General features: G+C 38.9%; 1 protein-coding gene across 3 annotated transcripts in view; it reads left to right on the forward strand.

The window, feature by feature from the left end:
* Window positions 1-23,565, forward strand: part of LOC150082609 (zinc finger protein ush-like) — a 58,392-nt gene that overhangs the window by 10,926 nt on the left and 23,901 nt on the right. The window contains exon 1 of one of the 3 annotated variants that reach the window (XM_090377543.1): window positions 8,464-8,712. The exons of the other annotated variants lie outside the window; for them this stretch is intronic. Coding sequence (XP_090233669.1) covers window positions 8,653-8,712 — 60 coding nt within the window. The 5' untranslated portion in view covers window positions 8,464-8,652. Of the gene's footprint in view, window positions 1-8,463; window positions 8,713-23,565 lie in introns of those variants that run through there. 3 annotated transcript variants of the gene reach the window in all.

A 23,565-nucleotide genomic window follows, 5' to 3' on the forward strand; every position in this document is an offset into this window, starting at 1 on the left:
AAAAAAATTCTATCCCTTGAGCCTTGGACAATCTTTCCAGGGCCGAATTGATCGACAAGGCTCTCATCATATACTCCCTCCTATCGTGTCTGGGCAGAATTGCAGACACTTTCAAATTTAACCCTACTTCACAGCTTTTTTTCAACAGTGACCTGTACTTGTTAAGTAATTCCGCTGGTCTCCTACTCTTAATGTCATTAGTGCCAACGTGTACAACTATATCACCTTTTGTGCCCTTAAAAGATGATATCTGCTGTACAACGTCATCTACCCTTGCCCCTGGCAGACATACCCTGGTCCTGTTCCACCTATCCTTTTTACAAAGCATGTTCCCCGTTTCCCTGACAGTAGAGTCACCAACAACTACTAGTTCCTGTGGGACCAGCGCATTCTGCCTTGGGGGCTGCCTCTGTGTTGCAAGATGACCAAGTGCAAGCTCTGGCGTTGATGTGGGCAGCTGAGAGCTTGATGGGCCCCTCAATTTATTTCCTTTGAGGGCATCCACCCTGTCCTTCAAGGTCTCATATAGGCCCATAACAACGCCGAGTTGTCGCCTAATTTCCTTGCACTCCTTGCATCGTGCACACACAAAGACATCCCCCATGGCAGTATCATGTCCCGTACCCGATTGCTCCGCAAACATCAAGCAAACAGTGCATCTTAAAAGGCTGTGATTCAGAGGGCAACTGGCCCCCCTCAGTTCTCCCCTGAGTCACAGCACTCCCATTAGCTTGAGCCTTTTGCTTTGCTGCTCTGGTCAGAGTCATGATTTCGATTTAAATGTCAGTAAAATTACAATTTCAGAACAAAATTAAAACCTTAAACTTGTATCTTAACACAGTTATAACGCTATATTTATTTTTCAGTATCGAGTGTTATCTACGAGTTCCCTTTATATAACTTCCGTATCAAGTATGTATTAATTATTTGTTACGTTTGTACTCTAAGTCGTTATATATATATAGTTAAAAGAACAATTTAATTGACAATGAAGTTAAACAAGATTAATAGATCTACTGATTAATTGACAATATTATATTATGCACTATACTATATAAAGCTAATGCTATCGAATTCCGGATATGCTGTATCGCGTTTCAGTCAGTAGGAGAAGGAGGATTGAGTTTAACTGAGTTCTCTTCTCCACACTGGAGGGTTACATGGGGATTAGCATTTGGGAAGTGGTGGTGGATATTCAAGAAGGAGTAGCTTTTTGTGCAGGAGCAAGGTTTGCTGGAAGGTTGAATGTGATATACTCTCATCCGCAGAACCATGAATGGTATTTCCAGTCAAATGAAAAAATAATTAATGTACAGGTGAAAAAGAGTGGAAGAAAGAAATTTAGGGAACTCCACCATCGGTTGAACAATTAGGACAGAGACGACCATCTACCATTACACTTAATGAGTGGTCAGAGAGAAACTTGTTTGCACAATTGCAAAGAAAATAATGCAGACCATAAGATGGAAGTGTGTTCAGATGCTAAACACGATCAAAATGCTCTTAATTAGTTTGTAAAAAAGGAGTTAGGAGTGAACCCAGATTTAAGAGCGATTGGAGAAATGGCATCCGGCCCTGAAGACTTATTTGCGTCAAAATTGTTCAAGATTCTTCTAAAGTCCTTCTGTCGGAAGAACAAAGATGGTATCGAATGGGGTGTATTTAGTATAGTAGGAGATTTACTGAGATAGTTCAAAACGTCATTTACGGGTTCGAACCATTCTGCTTGGGGGGGGGGGCGGTGATCATAAACACTGTGTTACAGCGAGGACCCGATACAAGAGTTAGAGGAAAAGTAGGATTCTAATAAATCAGTTTTTTCTTTAGATGAGGATGAAACAGGGATGGAAATATATTTGAGCAGAATTTGGGGCCAACAAATTTGCACGAGACCAGATGGGGCGACTACCTTTGGTCAAGAATGATTTTTTCACTCTTAACCTTTTCAGAATCAGTTCATATTGAAAGTAGTTCGTACTCTCGTCTTGAGAGTAATTCCATTGAAGAAGAGACCATCACCAAGTTGTTGTTCTGTTGTACCTAGAGGTCCACTAACTTCAACTGTATACCATATCATTAAAAAATCACCAAGGAAACTTACTTCATTCTTAGGAAAGTTAAACTGGAGAAAGTCGAATTCCAAAGAAAGGAAGTCAGAAAATTCTGAGTGATTTGTAAAGTTGGGAGAATGAAAGAATCAACGGATGAACAGGTGGGGTCAAGAGAGATTTTAAGCAGGGGAGATCAAGACGAGGAGATTATAAATTTGAAAGTCTCCGAGAAGTGTTATTAGAGTGGACATATGGACAAGTACCACTGTTGAAGCGAAAGGATTCAAAGAGCGAATAATTAGGACCACAGGCGAACAGTGGTTGAGTTAATCGATAATTGAGAATCCATCAGAAAAAATGAGTTGGTAGGAGCATTCGACTAAGGCCATATATATTGTTCCGTATATAATATGTCTGTAAATTGCGTGTTCTCTGATCGATGTTCTGTTTGCTGGACGTAAAACCCTAGCTTCCGGGAGAAAAAACTATGCTACCCTCGCCTGATACCGACTAACTCAGCCACGTTGTGAAAAAGGCCCACAAAAATTCCTTGCTTGATCGACGGTCCTCGAACTCAGGTCTTTTCCACCCGGTGTGGGGAGGAAGGCGATTCTACCAAATGTGTTACCCACAAGGGCTGGGCAGACTTTTCACAATAAATAAAATTATTTATTATGACAAAATCAATAATGATTGTACCGGTAAACAGTTTTAGACTTTGCCAAAATATAGTAAAACCTTCTGTCACTTCCATAAACACAAGTTGGTTGACAAATTGGCCACTACCGAGAAAACACGGTGAAGACACAAAGATTTCCAGCTGAAGTAACACATTAAAAAACCGATTCCTAAAATCTTCAATGATTTTGTTTTCGTCCTCCTGTCTTTTAGGCAACCTGCCATCCTGCATAGGATCTTACCAATAACTACAATTTCTTCCATGGCAACCTTCCAAGAAGGACAGTATCCAAAGACTTATCCAAAGCCCAGATGTACAAACTCTTGTGGGCTGCTAAGTTAGTTGGTCTCAGATGAGGGTAGCAAGGATTTTCTACCGGAAACTCAGGTTTTTCATCCAGCAAACAGTCAATTCAATCATTGAACATACTGAATTTACAGACACGGTATGTATGGCGCAATATAGCCTAAGTCCATACAACAACTGAGTTGGCTTTGCATTAGTAACACTCACCTAACACCTCGTGGGAGCACATTTTGCCCTCACTCTTCGTGGGCAAACCCCACTCCGGAGAAGGGATTATGCTGGCACTCTCTTCTGGGTGTGGGATCTACACTGCTGGCACTCTGCTGAGTGCAGATATCCCTACAGAGCGCAAGACAAATGCCGCTCACATAGTGGCACCTGCCCCCGTTACTTTAATGCCCTATACCCTCTCCCCAGTTCGCCATAAATCACCAGGTGGATTCACCTTGGTCCATCCTTGGGCTGCCCGGCTTATCTCCTAGTAGTGGCGACGAGAAATGTAGAGTGCCATTAGGGATCCTGCTGCCAAAAACTAGAAGAACAACAGAACCCAACACTTCTGCAACACACAACAACACACTACACCCACTTCTGGCATTCACAGAATTCTGTTTACTTCACATGAGAAAGGATGGCCCAGTTGTGGGAAACCACTGGTGGTGTTCCAGACCAAAAACGCTATGCCGTATTGATCTTGGCATGGACTCCAAAAGTTCCAAGGACTCCATAGAGGCTATGGATTAGGGTTTTGAATTGAAATCTCCTTTTGAAATACTGCGTGTCTAATATTTTTGGTCCCATAGTATATAATATCTTTGACTTTTTTTTAGAAGACTAAGAGCCAGAGGTGTGATCACAAAGTTCGGGGACTTTGTATCTTGAAATTATGGCGGGTTTCGGCCTATCGCCATGTTTTATGCATTTTGCCTCATTTTAAAATGATTTATATTTGGCAAAAGTGCAACTGAAACCAGTGAAATATTCAAACCAGCTTTAGCAGAAGACACTGTGTGTCGTTTGAAGACTTTTCATTGGTTCGCAAAGTTTAAAGGAAGTATCTGCTTGACCACAGAAGATAATCCTCATTCTAGCTTCCGGAAAAGTGGGCTTCGGGAAGTTGTCGCTTGCATCGTGACAATTCCCCTGCGCACTCGGCACTTTCCTTTGAAGCAATCCATCATTATGGTCCCCAATTCGCTATCCACACTGGAGTTCGAAAAATCTGCGTCTACCTCGAAGAGGATACATCCGAATAGATGGTAAGCTCCATCAATTCATTCAGTCCCAGAACTTATCAATCACACCTCATGTGGCTTTGGAACAACCACCCTTGAAACTGTTCTTCTGCTCATCAATGTCTGTTTTGAAACCAAGATGGCAAATTCCTCTTAGCGTTCGCTTAACCACATTCTGTTGAGTACCCAAAGAGGGGTCTTTTAAGCGTTAACCTACTAAATCAGATTTTTTTTTTTTTCCTTTTAGTAGGGAATTTTTTTTTTTTTTGAGCGGTGGTGCACACACACACAATACAGCGGAAGTGTTTATCTGTAGTTGGAGGCCCTTTTTGAGACCGAGACGGATGCTTATCGGAAGTTAGTGGGGCACAATGGCGCCATCCAGATGCAGATATGATATCATCGGCGATCTGGTGGACAGATAACGCCCTAAAAGTCGCTGCTTCACGAGCTTTTTATCAGGTGATCATCTGCTGTCCCCCTCCCCCTCCCCCCCTCAGTTTCCCTTCCATTATCTGCGTTTCTGGAACTGTTGTGCAAGCCAGATATTAAAGAGGAAATGGTATTATTGTTACGCGCATGCACGGCGTCTCCCAAGGTTAATCAGCGTTCGACGTTTCTCTTTCCATCGCTCTATCTGCGCGCGTTTCTTTCTCTTTCTTTCTCTATTCCGGACTCGTTGATTTTAAGACTTCTCGCTTTGAGCGATTTAAGTTGTTGGGGGTGGTAAGTGAAGGAGTTCTGGTTTCTTGTTGAGGGCAGAAAGCGAAACTCCTTCGCGGATGTGTTTATGGCTTTGATGTCGAGAGTAAGAAGATTTCGAGAGCTGCAGAAGACCGTTTGCCGTCTTTATTAGTGCTCGATTCGTGACTGGTGTCGGAGTGTGATGAGGGTGTGCAGGAGCAGAGCGCAGATGCTTCTGAAACTTAGGGTTTTGACCAATTTAAAGACGTGCGGCACAAGCAACTTGTGGTTGCGGACTGTGGCAAGTTGTTGTTGCAGAGCAATAATTTCTCTTCGTGCTGCAGTCTTTGAAATGATGTTAAATGGTTCAGTTCCGAACCCATATCGGGTTCGGAACTTAACTTCTATATGAGCCACATAAGAAAGTAGGCTTATGAGCCTACTTTCTTGTCTGGCTGCTTTATTCATTTGTCTGTTTCTCTCTCCCTCTTCCTTTCATTTTTCTTCTATCTGTCCTTGTCCTCCCCTTCTCTTTCTTTTGTTTTCCTTCTCTCTCTTTTTTTGTTCTCAGTCTCTGTTTTCTTTATTTTCTATCTTTCTCTCTCTTTTTCTCTTTCCTTCTCTTTCCCCCCCTCTCTCTCTGTGCTTTACATTCTCTCCCAGTCTCTTTTTTCCTTTTCTCTCTCTGTTCCTTTTCCATTTCGTTTTCTCTCTCTCTCCTTTCCTTTTTGTTTCTTTCTCTCTCCTATTCGTTCGCTCTCTCTTTCTCCCTTTTCTATCTCCTTCTCCGTCTTCCCTCTCTCTCTCTTTGTTTCTGTTTCTCTCTTTCCTTTTCATATCTTTTCCTCTCTTTCTTTCTTCCTTTCCTTTTCGTTCTCTCTATTCCTCTTTCATTTCTTTTCGTTCTATCTCTCCATCAATCAGTTCTTTTCCTTCTCTTCCGGTATCTTTCTTTCTTTCTTTCTGTGTCTCTTTTCTTTTCTTTCTCTCTCTCTCTCTCTCTCTCCATTTGGTTTTCCATTTCTATCGCTCCTTTCTCTCTCTTTCGCTTTCATTCTCTCTCTTTCTTGCTTTCTGTTCGCTTTCCCTCTTTCTCTCCTATCGGTTCTCTATATCTGTCGCCATTCGTTCCTTCTTTTCTGTTATCTCTCTCTCTCTCGATTCCTCCATTTTTTCTCTCTATCTGCTTCTCATCCATTCGTTTTCTCTCTCTTTCTTTACCTTTTCGTTCTCTCTATTTCTCTTTTTCCTTTTCATTCTTTCTCTCCCTCCCCCTTTGGTTATCTCTTTCTTTTAATTTTTATTTCTCTCTTCTCTGTTGCTCCCTTTTCCCCACTATTTCTTCTCTTTCTTTCCTCTTCATTCTCTCTCTCTCTCTCCCCCCTCCCCTTTTCGTTCTATCTCCTCCATCTCTTTCTCTCCATCTTTCTCCGTTTCTCTTATTCTCTCTCTCTCTCTCTCCTTTCCTTTTCGTTCTATCTCCATCTCTTTCTCTCCATCTTTCTCCGTTTCTCTTACTCTCTCTCTCTCTCTCTCTCTCTCTCTCTCTCTCTCTCCTCCCCTTTTCGTTCTATCTCCTCCATCTCTTTCTCTCCATCTTTCTCCGTTTCTCTTATTCTCTCTCTCTCTCTCTCTCTCTCTCCTTTCCTTTTCGTTCTATCTCCGTCTCTTTTTCTCCATCTTTCTCCCTTTCTCTTACTTGCTCTCTCTCTCTCTTCGGTTCTCTCTTTCTTCCTCTCTCTCCTCCTCTTTCTTTTTTTGCCTTCCATCTCCTCTCTCTCCCATCTGATGTCGCTCTCTCTTTTTCTCTCTCCCTCTTGCTTTCCATTTCTCTCTCTCTCTCTCTCTCTCTCTCTCTCTCTCTCTCTCTCTTATTCTCTGTTTCCTCTCTCTCAGTTTCCTTTTTTTTCTTTCTCTATCTTTCCTTTTCTTTCTCCATATTCTCGTTCGTTCATTTTTGTTTTCTCTCTTTCATTCCTTTTCATTCTGTCCCTCTCTCTCTCTGTCTCAGTCTTTTCATCTCTCCTTTTCGTTGTCTTTCTCTTTCTTGCTCTTCCTCCTTTTAGTTATCTCTTTCTTTCGTTTCTCTCTCTCTTTATCTCTCTTTCCTTTTCGTCTTTTTCTTTCTCTCTTTCTCTTTCTCACCCACACGCGTAACTTGTTGAAACCCAGTAGGGGGGGAAGTGTGTCATTCTCCCCAGTGCCCCGTCGGAATTTCGTTAGCGTATCCCACGAACGCCAGCTCGTAGCGTGTCTTATGCCGTGAGACAGATTAATTTAGCCTACACCAGATAGGCACCCCTGTGTGACGAATGGATCGCGTAATGCGACCCGCCCCCACCCCACCTCCCCCAAACAGTTCCTTCAAGTAGCGACAAGTGTTGTTTTTTGCAATCTGCTGGTGTTTCTGCACCTTTTTCGTTATCGGCGATTCGAACGCGAAAGGGGTACTCGAGACCTCCCACAAAGGTCTCGGTGACAGCGAGTGCGCAACCGAGATAGGACAAAGTAGGAAACACCATCTGACCGATCAAGTTTCCCCCGATAAGGGATTCAATGAATCCAGTGTGTCGATGACGCTTTTGCCACGCTCCATATGGTTTGTCCCCAAAACCCACTGCACCTTTTTTTAGAATCCGTCTCCTCGACAAACAGACGCTAAATGAAAGTGGCCACTTATTTCTTTATTCCAACGCTATTGCGGATCTTTTGGTGGGACGCTGAGGCAGCCGACAGCAACAGCTCCATTCTGACTACACACCGGTAAGATACATAACTTTTTTAACCGCATTTATCTATGCAAAAGACAACTCCACGCAGACGATTCTCTGAAAAATCATTTGCTCTTTCACGAGTCGCGAGCTAACAATGGAAATTAACGAGTAGATAAAGCGATTTTTTCTCCCAACAATTAACTTACTTGGAAATCCCCCCCCCCCCAAAAAAAAAAATTAAACAATGGAATTTTTAAACGCGCATTTCAGCTCGCGCTCGCAACAACAGATCTCGGAAATCACGTGACTCTCAGTAAAGTTTTTTTCTTTTTTGTCTTCTGCTGTTGATAGCTAACAGAGGAGGCAGCGGGGCGGGTCATGAATGCACTGTAGTCAGCAGATTACAAAGTAAGATAAATTAATTCCGCTTGAAACTGTCCAGGAACCATAGAAAAGCGAACGCTTCGAGTTTCGACCCCGGTTTTCAATTACGCACGACGCCACTCCGGAGAGGTAGGGGTTATCGCAGTTGTCATCTGGTATATAGCGAAACCCGTCGGCTTGTTAGCTTGTGCGTGGTGACACAGTGTCTGGGAGGGGCTTCGCAGACCCAAGTTGAAAGACGCGGCCTTGAGAATGAGGAAGAAACTGCAACCGAATAACACGTTCTGTAGATGTCTCCGATTAGGGACGGCTGCAATAAACATCACCACACCCACCCCTTTGCCTACTAAATATACGACCGAAGGTATTGCAGTAAATATTTGTTTAATCCGCAGTGACACGAAATCACTCTGCAATGTCAGAGAATGACACTCCAACTATTATTGGCTTGCGCGTTCATTAATGATTAGCGCGTGATAGTACAGACGCTGTTGTTAAGTCCCCAATTCCGGGAACGGATTGCAAAACCAAACGACAAAACGGGACGTGATCTCATCTCTGTTTCAACCCGCATCCGCCCCTCAAGGCCATAATACTTGATGGACTACTGTTGGATGGATGGTTCCGAATTAAAGTTAGATGGAAAATTATTAAGAAAGGTAGGTGTAGTTGAATCTTGTATGTGGTCTTTGTGGTACTTGTAGAAAGATAATACATGTATTCGTTTAGAACTCGTCTTTTGATTGGTTTAATTCTAAATCGATCGATGAGATTTAATCGTTTGGTGGCCACAATTTGATGAAATCGAATTTTTGTCCAACTCCTTTCCATTCTTAGTCCTCGTGAGTAGAATAGTTGGTAAGATCGCTGTCCTCTCCATACTGGGTAGAAAAGACCTGAGTTCCAGTTCTTTCAATAACGAGAGGAGTTTCTATGGGTCTTTTTGACAATGTGGCTGAGTTAATCGATCTCAGGCAACGGTAGCATGGTTTTTGCTCCGGAAACTCAGGTCTATCACCTAACTTATCCATTTACAATCTTGAGAAAGAGATTTCTTTATTCTAATAGATTTACTTTCGTTCTATCGATTTTTCAATCGGTCTGTGTATCAACATGTTTTGTAATTTGTTTATTTCTCTTTCTTTATCTCAAGCTTTGTAACTCTAGAAAGAATCTTTTCCTTAGAGGAATGGTCGACTTAGATAACAAACTTAGAAGAGTTGGTATGTTGCACTCTTGAACACAAGATAGTTCAAGAGTGCAACATATTGATGGGGTGCATCACCACGCTCGATAAACAAACGAATGCACACATTAATCTATAGAGTATTATTTCTCAGTGGTTGCTGATCCACTTCCATCAAGGGAGTTCTTTGAACTCCCTTGATGGTGTAGACCGCCATGTACCATATAAAGAGGTTCCAGAAGTATTGTAGATTTTAGTTCCCTCAAAATGGTGTTCATACAATTTCAGGGAATTCTATGGTTGGCTTTCCTTTGTTTCTGGAATGAAAAACTCGAGTTGTGGTTAGAAGAAAATTTACCAATATTTGGCGGCCTGATTTTAAGGATGGATAAAAATTCGAGTGGTTCCTGATCCACTTCCATCAAGGGAGTTCAAAGAATATTCAAGGATAGACCGCGGTGTACCATATAAAGAGGTCCAAGGAGAATGGTAGACTTCAGTTCCATCAAAATGGAGTTGATAGAATTTTAGAGAATTCTGTGATTAGCTTGCCTATGTTTGAAGGGTGAAAAACTCGAGTTTCTGGTTAGAAATGAAGTTTACAAATATTGGGCGCATTTTGTGGATGGTTTATACTTAGAAATTAAATTTGCAAATATTGGACAGTCTGATTTTGTGGATGGATGAAAAACCCTGGTTTCTGAAATTGCTCACCCAATCTCCTGAGACCGACTAACAACGCAACACTGTGGAAGCCTTTTGAAGTTCATCTGTGCAGAGAGATAATAAGTACTGATAATATTGATAGATTCGATTGGTTTATAATTAATGGTTTGGCTGTACTGATCGATTATCTTTCTAGTTTATAACCACCGCGAAGGCACAGTTGTTTTTGGAGCATCAGGGACTAAGGTCATATTGCTCCATGTGTGTGTTCTGTGGTCAATTTGCTGTTTGCCTGGACAAAAAGCCCGAATTACCGAGAAATGCTACCTTCTCCTGAGACCGATTAACTTGGCCACGTTGTGAAAAAGCCCAATAAAGATTACACACGTCATCGGCGGGTCTCGAACTCAGGTCCTTTCAAGCCAGTGTGGGAGGGCGCACGAGAGCAAGAGGACAAAACGGATGTGCTGCCATCTATCGCCGAAAACGTGAACAATGTCCTAAAATTAAGAATAACTCTCAGTTGCTGACCCGTGTGTCAACTGTTCAGAGTTATTCAAAGAGTACACTCGAAATCCAGACAGCTTCATCGAAGTAGACCCGATTCCAGGCCACATTTACAGTATTTTATGCAAATAACAGGAGAGTATCGGAAAATGTGTGGGGGTATTACTTGTTAACACTATCATGGCGTGATTGTATCACGATGAAAGCAATTCATGCTTAAACTGTCTCTCAACTTTCCCCCTGCGTGATAAGTGATGATCGCAGATTAGGGCCCTTCTACCTCCTGTTTGTTTTAGCCTCCCCACTGATAAGTGAGTCTTATTAAATTTATTTTCCTGCGAACTTCAGAAGATCGAGGAGATAAAAGAAAATGGAGTAGCTGGCAGTTCGAAAAGACTTCATGACCTTCTGTTAATCGTGCAGCTTTTTTTATCTACTGCGCAGGCGCTAATGAAGTATTTTAAAACTGTCACGAGTACGGGAATGATTGAGAGGCTTTTCATAAAATGAAGTTTTATAAAAGAGTGGACAAAACTTTGAATAGTTTTCAGACACATAGAACTGGATGGGTTGAGGGTTGGGAGGTGCGATGTTTTTCATGGGCTTTAAATAAATATTAATTATTTATTAACACTTATATTTATTGACACCTTCAACTACTTTGTTCTGGAAAGAATTCTGATTATATTGCGTAACAATCAAAGACAGTTGCAGGGGCAAATTAGGTAGTCAATGTAAGGCGTTAAAGTGAAACCACCAAAGACAAACACCCGGGAACACTCAATAAAGGAGTGTCACCAGAACAACTCACCTCATAAGTCTGTTAATGCCATGGCTGCACTGCATTAGTGCAACTTTAAAATATTGGACCATCCTCCATTTCACCAGACCTAGCACCATCAGACTGGCATTCAATTTCCCACCTACGGTGACTTTATTGCTGAAATGGATGCATTCCTAGAGGCCCAAGAGAAAACTTTCTTCGGAGTTGAAAGTTTTCTTTCTTTCTTTCCAAGAGAAAGCTTTCTTCGATACTCTTCTGCTACTGATGCACCAGAGCATCAGTAGCAGAAGAGTATTGACTCCAAAGGGGACTATGGAAAAGTAACGTATTACTAGACTCCTCAAATAAACCTTTCACACCCAAGCCATGAACATCTCGTTCGATAAATAAAGGCCTTACGAGAACCTACAAATTCAGAGATTGGTTCGATTCATTAAATGCTCGAGCATGCCACAGATGCATCTTATCAGTGAACTATAGCTGAAGACAACACACTTGTCTTTTATCGTAGTGATGAATCCGAAAACGTCATCTCACACGGATTTATCCAAATCTGCTGAGGGGACGGTCTACCCTTGAACGCTCCAGCTAATTGTACCATTTTCAGCAGCGAGACGGATGTCCATCCAAACCAACCGAAATCATCTGAACGAATATGGACTTCATGCGAGAAGAACCCATGGTGAGCGTTCCATTCGGTGTCCTTAATCTCAGATCCAAAAGAATGTGGACAGTCGAGGGATCGTAATTGGATTGACAGAAATATGACATGTGGTCTTCACAGATGAATCCAGCTACAGGTGGATTTATCATTTGATTCTTGTCGGCCTCTAGCGTGTCATGAAAGAGGTGCCTAAAACAACCTTTGTACGTAATGGAACACAGTTTGATGGAGGTGGAGTTCTGGTATTAGACTCTGTAGTTGTACAGACCTGCATATCATCAACATAAGACCCTAGATTGCAAAACCTCCTACAATGGTCTTACCATATAGTTGTGTTGAAGGCGAAGAATTCATTCTGGTGGACAAGGTTCAACTCAATGGACACAGCTGGTCAGCAGTATGTTCGGAATTCATCTGCAACCACATCATGAGACATGTACTGTATATCATCATATTTACACAACCACCTTACACCCATTGTGGTCCGTTAATTGTTTTCACTAGTGTATAACTACCTTTTATGATTTGGTATAATACATACACTCATGAGCCAAAACATTGTCACCACCCATGTATCCACGAGTGGATTCATTGTGCAGGAATCGTCAAGAATCATGTCCAAGCATTTGGTGTGCTTCTCTAATTGCAAAATTTCCTCGATATCAATACCATGGACTTGTGGGATGAGGTGGAACGCAACATTCACCAGTTCGCGCCACTCTGCATTGTCGAACTCCGGGATTTCTTGATGTCCGGCTGGTCCAAAACACTTGAGGACACCTCTGGTCTTGTGGAGTCGATTCCACTCCAAAACATTATCACCACCCATGGATCCACGAATGGATGCATTGTGCAGGAATCGTTCAAGAATCATGTCCAAGCATTTGGTGTGCTTAATCAAATTTTGTTCCATTGATTATCATTAATCAGCTATTGATTAATTAGTCAATAGACTATAACTATTGATTAATTTGTCGATAATGTGTAATTACTCACTGATATCTTAAATATTTTTGTTATATATCCACAAGCGCAACCATAAAAATAAATAAAATAATTAAGACAGATGCTATTAAAAAATATAATTACATACATTGCCGAAAGATGGCGCCAGGATAGAGATATTTTATTTTATGTATGTGTGCGATGTTCAAAGTTATTGATTAATACAGGAATGCGAATTGAATTTCAGACTATAGGACGTACTTAAGGGGAGGGCCATTGGTGAACCCCCCTGAAACTTTTTGTGGACCAGGCCCTCATAAAATTTTGCCTTTCGACCTCTGAGTATAATGCGCTATTTATTGTATAAATAATTATTTTTATCTTTATAATAAATTATATTATCGTCTTATTTCACACTAGAATTAATAAATTTATCAAATTCATTAAAATTTTAAATTTATAAAAGTTATTAAATATTAATATTTATATAAATTATCAATTTCGACCTCTATGTGTAACCCATTATTTATTGTTATTTATTTATTATTAAATATATTAATATTTAATTATCTAAAGAAGCAAATGTGAAAAATATCCTATTTTTACACTAGAAAGAACCTAATTAATATTTTAATTTATAAAAATTGTTTATTTATAAACTATAGAGCGTACAAGAAATGCTTTCCTAATGCGCATGCTCCACACTAAACAAAAACTTTAAACGATGTTTATCCATCCATATCAAGTTTCTTGTTTCCGGTGCGCCACCTAGTGGTAATAGTTCACAAATAATTTACAAATTAATGAACAATAAATAAATAATTATATAGAAATAAATAAAATAAAATAAATAATATTTATTTATTTTAAATATCGTAATAATTATAATTATGTAAATAATATAATATAATATAATATAAATATTATAAATATAATAATAATAAGAAGAAGAAGTAGAAAAACAAATAATAATAAAAATAATACAATACAATTTATTCATAAAAAATTTGTTTCAATACTACATATAAGCTACTGCCACCTGGTGGAAGGATTTTAAATCATTAGTATTATTTCAGTATTAAATCATTAGTATTATTTTAACATCACTAGTATTATTAAAAATAATAATAAAATTTAATTTATTAATAATAACAATGCGAATATAATTTTATAAATAGAAAGCATATAAATAATTAATAATTTTCTAAAATATATATAAAACTAGATAAGAATTGAGGCCACCATTTTCAGTGTATATATAATCGATATATAAGACACTGCGTTCCTGTTGCATGCTCTTTGATGGCGCCATTTTGTTTTCCTTTATATTTTGATGTGCTTTGATCACTTCACTTGATGACGTCATTATTATCTGATGAAGAACTGTGATAAAAAAAAATGTCATAATTTATTAAACACCAGGTAATCGTCAAGTAGATCTGAAGAAAAATCCATTAAGCATTTATGCAAATGACTGATCTGTATTTCAGACGATTACAGTAACGAAATCGTCTGAATAGTTTCGAGATCGTTCAATTAATCATGCAACAATGGCAAATGACTTTGCGCTTAATATTTAATAGAAAACTGTGCTAATGGAAGGTCACACTAGTGACCGCCTATTAATAGAGAGCCAAACGTTTATTCATCTCATTTGCAGACGAACCACTGCCATTAGAACGCTTATATCAATAACGCATCTACTAATTACAAGCAGAAGTACATATAAAACTACTGCCATCTGGTGGAGAGGTTTGAAAACACCTTCTCGTTCAGTATATTGTTAAAAATAATAAATCTTCTGTCTACAAGAGCGCCATCTGGGTAAAGAAACACTTTGCGAGTTTTTGACCTTCTCCAGAGATCATGACATTCAAATGCTATCTGCTGAGGCCCTTTTTTAAAAGAAAAGTCAATAACCTCAGTGTTTACTACTGAAAACTTCGCAAATAGTGCGATATTTTGCAAACCCCTACAATACACGCCATTTTGGGTTGTTGATCCGAATTTGATTTATAAATAACATTTGGGTGGGGATGAGATTACTGACCTCTTTTTCTAGTCCCCCCCTACGTTTTCTAATTCCAATTTCTGGGTCTTAAAGGGTTGTTGGAGTGAGAAATGAGATTTTTGGTTTTTTTTTTTTTTGTGTGGTGAATTTGCGAAGGTTAACTTGTGAACTTTTATCTACAATGTGGCGCACTTCAAAAAGCACCCACTTCCTGCTACTTCGAGAAGAGATAAGATAAGAGGGGTGTTGCTAGGCGGGGATTTATAAAGGTCAACAGATAACTGCACAGATGTCTCCTCTCAATGAGTTAGTCATCAGCCGTACATTAATTAGAAGTTTTTTGCAAAGTAGGGGGATGGTGACATCCCCCATATAACGTTCATTTGTTTCATATGCGGCTGAACCTCCCCTAAGATTGTCCCAATCTTTTCTCCTACGCTGTTCTCTTAAGATAAATCCACCATTGTCAACAATCCCCACATTTTGTAGTCTACAGACCTATAAACATGAAAGGTCCTAATGAAGATCCAAGGGAGCCTTCCTTAATAGCGCAAATTAATGGACATATTAACGTTCTTTGTTTATTTAATTTTATTGCGTACTAGATTAGAATCCATCCCTTCCCCCAAATAATATTACTCGAGTTAAAAATTCAAAATATTGTTAATCGATAAGGGATCATTCACAAATTAAATAACAGAATGGGTAGATTAAAATGTTAAAATAAAGGCTAACGTTGCAAAGCGAGCAATTTTAAACAGTTTCTTGACAATTTCGCGGTTATTGGCGCAACCTATTATATAATTTTTTTATAAAAAGGATTCGCCAACTTGTGTGATAGAAAGAGTGAACCCACTGGAGGGCCCACTCAATGTAGTGAATAGTTTTTTCTTTAACTGCTGTACTTATTTGCATTCAACTGTTTGGTGATTTCAAAACGACGATGATGGCAATTGAGCAGATTTCGAAACGGAGAAAGAGAGTAAAATAGTGAGGATAAAGATGGAATGAGAAAGGAGAGGAGGGAGACGGAGAGAGAAAGAGAAACAGATAGCTGGAGGATCGAAGGAAAATTTTTATTTAAAAAGTGAAGATGAATGAGGGGAGAAGATAGAGCGATAGACTGAGGAAAAAGATGAATATGACAGAGGGGAGAAAAATAGACAGAATTAATTGGAGAGTGTGACAGAGAGAAAGAGACAGACAAACAATCAGAGAGAAAAAGAAGAGGGTAAAAGAGAAAAGAGTGAACAGACAGAAATACAGAAAAGGAAGAGAGAGAGAGAGATACAGAGACAAATGTACAGACAGAGAGAGAGGCAGAGATACAGATAGAGGAGAGAGAGAGAGAGAGAGAGAGAGAGAGAGAGAGAGAGAGGCAGAGATAGACAGAGAAAGACGGATAGAGAGATAAAGAGGCAGAAATAGATAGAGAGAGAATTAGTAAGAGAGGGAGATGAAGAAAAGGAGAAAGAAAAAGAGAGATGAGAGCTAATAAGAGAGAGAGAGAGAGAGAGAGAGAAAATTTGAAAGGGACGGACAGGTAGAAAAAAAAAAAAGAACGAGTGAAAGAGATAGCCAGAAGGAGAAAGAACGAGAGAAAAAGATAAAATGGTGAGAGAGAATTAGAAAGAGACAGAAGGAGAGAGAGAGAGAAAGAGAGAAAGGCTGAGATAGACAGAGAAAGACGGAGAGAGAGAGAATTAGAAAGAGAGAGAGAAAGAAAAGGAGAGATGAGAGCTAAGAAGAGAGAGTTATAAAGAGATAGAGAGAGAGAGATATAAGAAGAAAGAAAGAGAGAAAGATAGAAGAAGATGGAAAGAGAGAGAGATAGATAGAAGAAGAAAGAACGAGAGAGAGGAGCTGAAAGAAAGAGATAGAGAGAAGGAAAAGAATGAGAGAAAAAGAAAGCTGAGAGAGGAATAGACAGAGAGAGAGAGTGAATTAGAAAGAGACAGAGGGATAGCGAGAAATAGAAAGAAGGAGAGAGAACGGGAGACAGAAAGAGAGAGTGGGATAGAGGCAGGAAGAGAGGAAATAGAATTAGAAAGAGATGGAGGGAGAGAGAGGGACAGAAGGAAAGAGAAAAATCGAGAGATCGTAGAAGAGAAAGAGAGAAGGGAGAGAGAGAAGAGAATGAAATTCCTGTTATGCGTAAAAGTTTCAGCAACGCCATTAATTGTGGCCGAGTCGTGTTTGTTTGCGTCGACGAAATGTCCGTCCGACCCGGTGTCACTTTGGTTCCGAAGAGCGGAGAAATAATTTTTAGCGTCACTTTGGGGGCGGCACGTGACTGGGTGTGGCGCGATAGGGCCTAATACAATGGACGACATAACTGCCTCCTGATACGGGGATGTGTTCGGCCTCGATAACGGCGAAGAAAGCAGCGGCGCGGGCAAGTCGCTCTCGCCAGGGATAGAACAAGGGCCGAGCGCCTGTGTTCGCTTGATAAAAGGGCGACTCTGTGGGCCTCCATTTACAGCGCGGTTATCGCATCGGCAGCGCCCATCCATCCAGCGCGCTGTTTACAAAAGCCTAACTCCTATTGGCCGATAACAATAACCATTCTATCTGGCGCGATAAACGCTATCTCGGCCGCGCATGCATCGGGAAAAAGTTTACTTTCCTATGATTTCTTCACACGACACCGGGATTAGGCACTCGATAAGGACGCTATCTGCGCGTTGCGAGTCACTGTACACCGGCGATAAGGGCGCGATAATGTAAATGAACATTTTTGCTTCTTTTATCGAAGGGAGCCCTCCCGGCACAAATGTCGCTGCGCCCCGCAAGAACCTCGCTTATCCTCGTCCTCTAAGTGCCACCTCCAAGATGATGCTGCCGCCACAATCGTCGCCGCTCGTGACCAAGTAACGCCATTTCCTTTTGTTACGCGTTCGGTGTAATAAGAACACAGCGAACAGGAAGACTTCCCCCGCCAACTCTTAAAACTTTTTTTCTTCTTCCTCCTTCTCTCCTTTTTATATATATGTGCGTGTGTGTGCGCGCGCGCGCCTGTATTTTATATGCGCGTGGGGGCATTGCAGATGCGATCAAACACGGTGATTTCGAAATACCTAAAAGGAATTCATCTCGGCACAAAGTTTTCGGCAAGATAAAGGCGACTGTCGTTTTTGTACGATGTCACAAAAGATTCTTTAAACGCCATCCTTTTCCGTAAGTAAGTTTTTTTTTTTTTAATTTTTTTGTAATTTTTTATTCGTTTTGAAAGTAAGTTTTATAGAGAAGTTAGTAGGAGAGAAAGATTGCAGTTAAGTTTCACGCTATAGCAGTCGATAGTTCATTTTTTAACGTTTCGATTCATTTTAATTCGTAATAAATGAGAAACTTACGTTCAAAGAAGCGCGCGAAATCATAAAAAGAAAAAAAAATTCAACAATTACATTGTTAGATTTCATATACAGTACTCTGTTAATTTCATTTTCAGAAAGAATCTGATTGCAACAATGCGTCACTTCGTTTGATAACAGTGATTGTTTTTTTTTTAATTGTTAAAACCGAGAAACTTACAATGCAAACAGGTGCGCAGACAATCGTCAAAACAGAAAAACCAGCAATAATGCAGCAACTGCATTGTTATATTTCACTATTCAGTAATTGTTAATTCCATTTTCTAAAGAAAAATGAGAACAATACCATAAACAATCTGAACAATCTGAACAATATTGTTGCTTGTTTTAATTGTTACAACTGAAAAAAATTGAACTAACCCACAGACGCGAAACTGCGCATGAACATAAACGATCATACCGTTAGATTTCGTCTGCTTTGCAATTGTCATTTATTTACACAAAAATTTTGTCTTCTGCTAACCCACGTTTCTATGGAAACTCACTATTACTACCATCTTCACTACAATAGTTTCCTGTTTTTAATTATTATTGATTATAGTAACTGCAACAGTGTCATTTGTGTAATTCAAAATACTGTCAATAATTAAATATTATTCGCACATGCGCCTTTCCCATCTTATCTCTGGTTACTAAGATATTAACTACTTCACTTCGACTGCCATACTTGGTCAGACGTTGATCGTTTGGGTTCAAAGTGCAACGTTTAAGATAATCATCTCTATGGAGATATGAATTATCAAAATACGCAAAAAAAAAAAAAAAAAAAAAACTGTTACCATTCGAGTATAAAAACCGTTTCTGAAAATACCAATAATTGGTCTCTAAAAATAACAATAATTTTATATTTTCAAATTGTATATATTTACATATTTTGATATATTTTTTAAAAATTTAAAATGGTGGAAAAATTGCGAAAAAACCTGGTAAAATTATTTAAAATCATAAAAACCAGAATAAATTTTTATTAACCATGTAAATTTCATCGTCTGCTTAGCACTAAGAGAAAATAAATCACGTGAACTCGTTTATTTCCATCACGAGCAGTCATAACAATGAAAAAATTAACGCGCGCTTGCTCATGTAGATTACGTGTTTCGGCAACAATACAAAAGGTAAACTTCCGGTTTTAAAATTGTTGAAAATTACAAAATGTAGAATTTTTATTATCCATGTAAATTTCATCGTCTGCTAAGAGAAAGTAAATCAGGTGAACTCGTTTATTTCCATCACGTGCAATCACAACAATGGAAATATCAACATACAAAAGGTGAACTTCCGGTTTTCAAATTGTTTAAAATCACAAAATCTAGAATTTTGTTATCCATGTAAATTTCATCGTCTGCTAAGAGAAAATAAATCAGGCGAACTCGTTTATTTTCATCACGCGCAATCATAACAATGGAGCACGCGCCTGCTCATGCTCATGTTTACATGCTTTGGCAACAATAGAAAAGGTGAACTTACGGTTTACAAATTGTTTACAATCACAAAATGCACAATTTTTATTATATAATTCATGCAGATTTCATCGTCTGCTTACCACTAGTAGAAAATAAATCACGTGAACTCGTTTGTTTCCATCACGTGCAATGACACCAATGGGAACTTCCGGTTTTCAAATTGTTTAAAATCTAGAATTTTTATTATCCATGTAAATTTCGTCCTCTGCTTAGCGCTAAGAGAAAAAAATCACGCGAATCTTTTATTTCCATCACGCGCAATCACAACAATGGAAAAATTAGCACGCGCTTGCTCATGTACATTACATACTTTGTCAACAATAGAATATGTGAACTTGGGGATTTCAATTGTTCTGATAACAATTAAAAAACAATTTTTAAATATTATTTTTAATTATTAACCACGTCTAATTATAATTACTCATTAATCCACGTCGAAATTAATTATTATAATTACCTAATGCGTGATTTAATGCCGCAATTAAAATTGGCCTCGTTGCAACCGACATTAGTTGAAAACGCATAAAGCCACTGCTGTTGTTATGGTAACAATGACGTTTCCTCAAGCCTCACGTGAACAAAACGTCATTACATTCATTATTGCGCTTTGAACGTTAACAAAGCAAGCATTCTGCGCGTTGTGTTTAAAAGATAACAATAGAAAAGCGCTTTCTTTTCATTTTTTGTAAAATTTTTTTTGTTTTTTGTTGGTTTAATTCAGTCGTCTGCTATCGCGGGAAACCGACTGTTTGTTCCGCTGCCCTCGTAGAGAGCGACAAAGTGCGATCGAAGTTCGTTTAACAATTAAATTATTTAAAGTGGAGTTTATCAGACGCAATGTTTGCGAATTAAAGAGTAATAAATGGAAATTGTTATCTTTTGGCGATGTTGCCAGTTGGATGGAGATGGGGGTTGGGGGGTGGCTTAGACAAGAAATTAATTTCCTATTTTCGTCCACTTGATTGAGTTGATAATTTTTTCTTCCGCGATTTCGATAACTTCAAGTGGCGCCATCTTGTGTGGTACACACTTAATTATAATAAAATTCTAAATAGAAGGTTTGTTAGTGTGAAAAGCTTAAGAATTTAATGAAGTTTGTATTGAGTGATGAGCTGGTAAAATTCAATTTGATAATGGAAAAGCGAAAGTAAGCACAGAGAGAGAGAGAGAAAGAAAGTTTTCTTTGAAACGGATATTCTTATCTTAGCAAACAAGTGTTTTCACGTAGGGTTAACTGATAAAGTCCATTTCTTCAATGCATTGGAAAATTTCTTCTTAGAAAACAGGCATTATCAACTCTGCTGAACCCAACAAGTAGCGAAAAAAAGGGGGGGGGGGGGTTGAACCACTTATCAGTTGTTCAGAAAGCTCTGAGTTGTCAATAATTGTTTTAAAATGAATATAAATACGCTAAATTAGTTCGATTAAAATTTTTCTCGGTTGTTCAGTCCTAGCGCTTTCCAATCCGCTCTTGCATTAATCTGTAAAAATGGATTGGCAATATTGCCTGTTGGGTCTTGTTGCTAATTTGTTTAATCCTTGGAATAACAAAAATATATTCGTTCCTTAAAATGCTGTTTTTATGATAATACAGCGCACTCGCCAAGTTCAAAACGAGTTGTCTCGGTATTGCATTATTAAAAAAAACTATATCTTCTGTAATGCCGAGACAAATGCTCCACTTTCACGTTACATCATGAAATTCCAAAATAACAAATGTTTCAGGTTCCTAACATGACAGGAAATAATGGTGCAACACCGAGGCAACTCGTGAAGGTACCGAGAAACTAATGAATTTTTTTGCACGTGACCCATCGTAAAATGGCAGCTTATAGCGGGGGAAACTCGTTATGAAGGTACATTTGTGTGTACAAAAACTTGATTTTGATTTTTTAATAGTGCAATACCGAGAGAACTCGTTTTGAACGTGGCGAGTGCATTGTATTATAATAAAAACAACATTTTCAGTAACAAACATTAATATATGTTTTTTATTCTAAGGATTAGCAACAGTTCATTTAAGACCCAACAAGTAACATTACCAATACATTTTTACAGATTAATGCAAGAGCGGATTGGATATTGCTAGGCCTGAACAACAGAAAAAAGTTTTAATCCAAATAATGTAAAGAAATAATCGTCTGGTTTAACCAGTCTCAACCAGATGACATGTACAATTTTGCAAACGAGAGGATTCATCAGTTTTGGGGGCCCTCTCCTCTGCAAAAATTGGATCTTTTTTTTTTTTTTTTTTTTTTTTTTAACAAAGCCCAGATTTATATCCTTATTTTAATAAGTGTATAAAACCTTGGAGATTTGGGCCCTCTTCTATAATGGGCTCCAACATTGTGGGAGCACAACGTGGTATTTAGTTCTTCCTCGGTTCATACGTCTCGATGTCGAAGCAAATTACAAATCGAGCGTAAAGTGAGTCGAAACTACTTGATGAGTGCAGAAGGAAAAAAAACAGCTAGTAGTGTAGCAACGCGATAGCTGTGTTTATCTGGCCAAAAATAGCTGGCTCCAATTTAAAGTTTATCAAAAGAAAGTCCGATAAACCAAACGATGGAGTAGGCGAAATGTCTGTTGTTATTTTGATCAAATGACAAGATCTTCTGCAACTTTTCTTTTTCGGCAGACGACATTTCCCCCGTTGCCGCAACCCAACAATGCCCGTGACCAAACGTAGTTGTGTGTGTTCGCGCTCCATAGTAGCTGCACAAGTCTATTTCATTGTTGCGTCAGATAGGAAATCGACTGATTCACGTTGCAGTCTCGTGAATTGTGAGTCTTCTGCTGATGATAACAACATGCACGACTGCCCTGGGAGATAGCCTCTTGTGCCTGGCATACGTAACTGTTTCTAGAGAGAGAGAGAGAGAGAGAGACACTTGTACGCATGCGCGGGATACATCACTTTGAGAAGTAACGAAGAGTGCCAAGAAAACGATATTTTGGGTGTGTGAAATCAACCGCGCTCGGAAACACTGGCGTTCGCAGGATTTTGGAATTATTTTTATACCCCCTAAGACGCTTATGGACCCCTTAAAAGGTTCAGTAGACAGGTAAGTTAATTAAAATAGTTGTAATTAAACAAGTGGTCGAGTTTATCGTGGAGAAAAATTCAATTTTCAAATCGTCTGCGGTTTTTGCGCTCGCGCAATCAGTTTTAATACGTCTGCGTGATTTTTTTTAAAATTCTCCTACGCTTAGATATATGAAACATAAATAAAAAAATAACAATAACAACACTGGAAAGAATTTTTTTTTATTTAAAATACGTTGTTTATGTTTTGATTGTTTGTTTATAAATAAATAATAATTTCAACGCTCTAAAAATGTCAATTTCATGTACGTTTCATTACATAAACACGCGCGTGGAATGCAGCGCGAGACAAACAATCAGATTGACGTCATGTGGAAATGTACTGATTCACGTGGTTGCCTCATGTAACGTACAACTTTAATGAATGACGTTGTCGTCTGCTGATACAAATATGGCTGCCATATTTGAAGTTATTTTTACTTTTTTTTTACTTTTTCAATTTAAATCGCTGTTTTTTTAAACAGTAAATTAATTGGCTGATTTAAGCGCATAAATATTGAACTATATCAGCGTTTCTTGACCGTTTGAATATCAAAATGACTGTTGCCTAGCAACAGATGGCCTTTAGCACAATAATAAATGTCGGATAGTTCAGTCACTTAGTTAGACCTCTGGTGGGGGGGATACCTTGTAATTAATCGAAGCCAGTTGATTTTATTGAAAAATATTCGGGTTACAAAAGTTGATACTAGATGGCGCTCTTGACGATCTTTAAAAAAAAAATGTTACAAATTATAGAAACGGACGTTTCCCAGCTAATCAAACCACCCCGGGGTGTATGTAAACGTCCATTTTATTGACGCAAATTA

This window comes from Mastigoproctus giganteus, chromosome 7 (genome assembly GCF_048544385.1).
Source record: "Mastigoproctus giganteus isolate SK-2022 chromosome 7, ASM4854438v1, whole genome shotgun sequence".
Lineage (NCBI taxonomy): Eukaryota > Metazoa > Arthropoda > Arachnida > Uropygi > Thelyphonidae > Mastigoproctus > Mastigoproctus giganteus.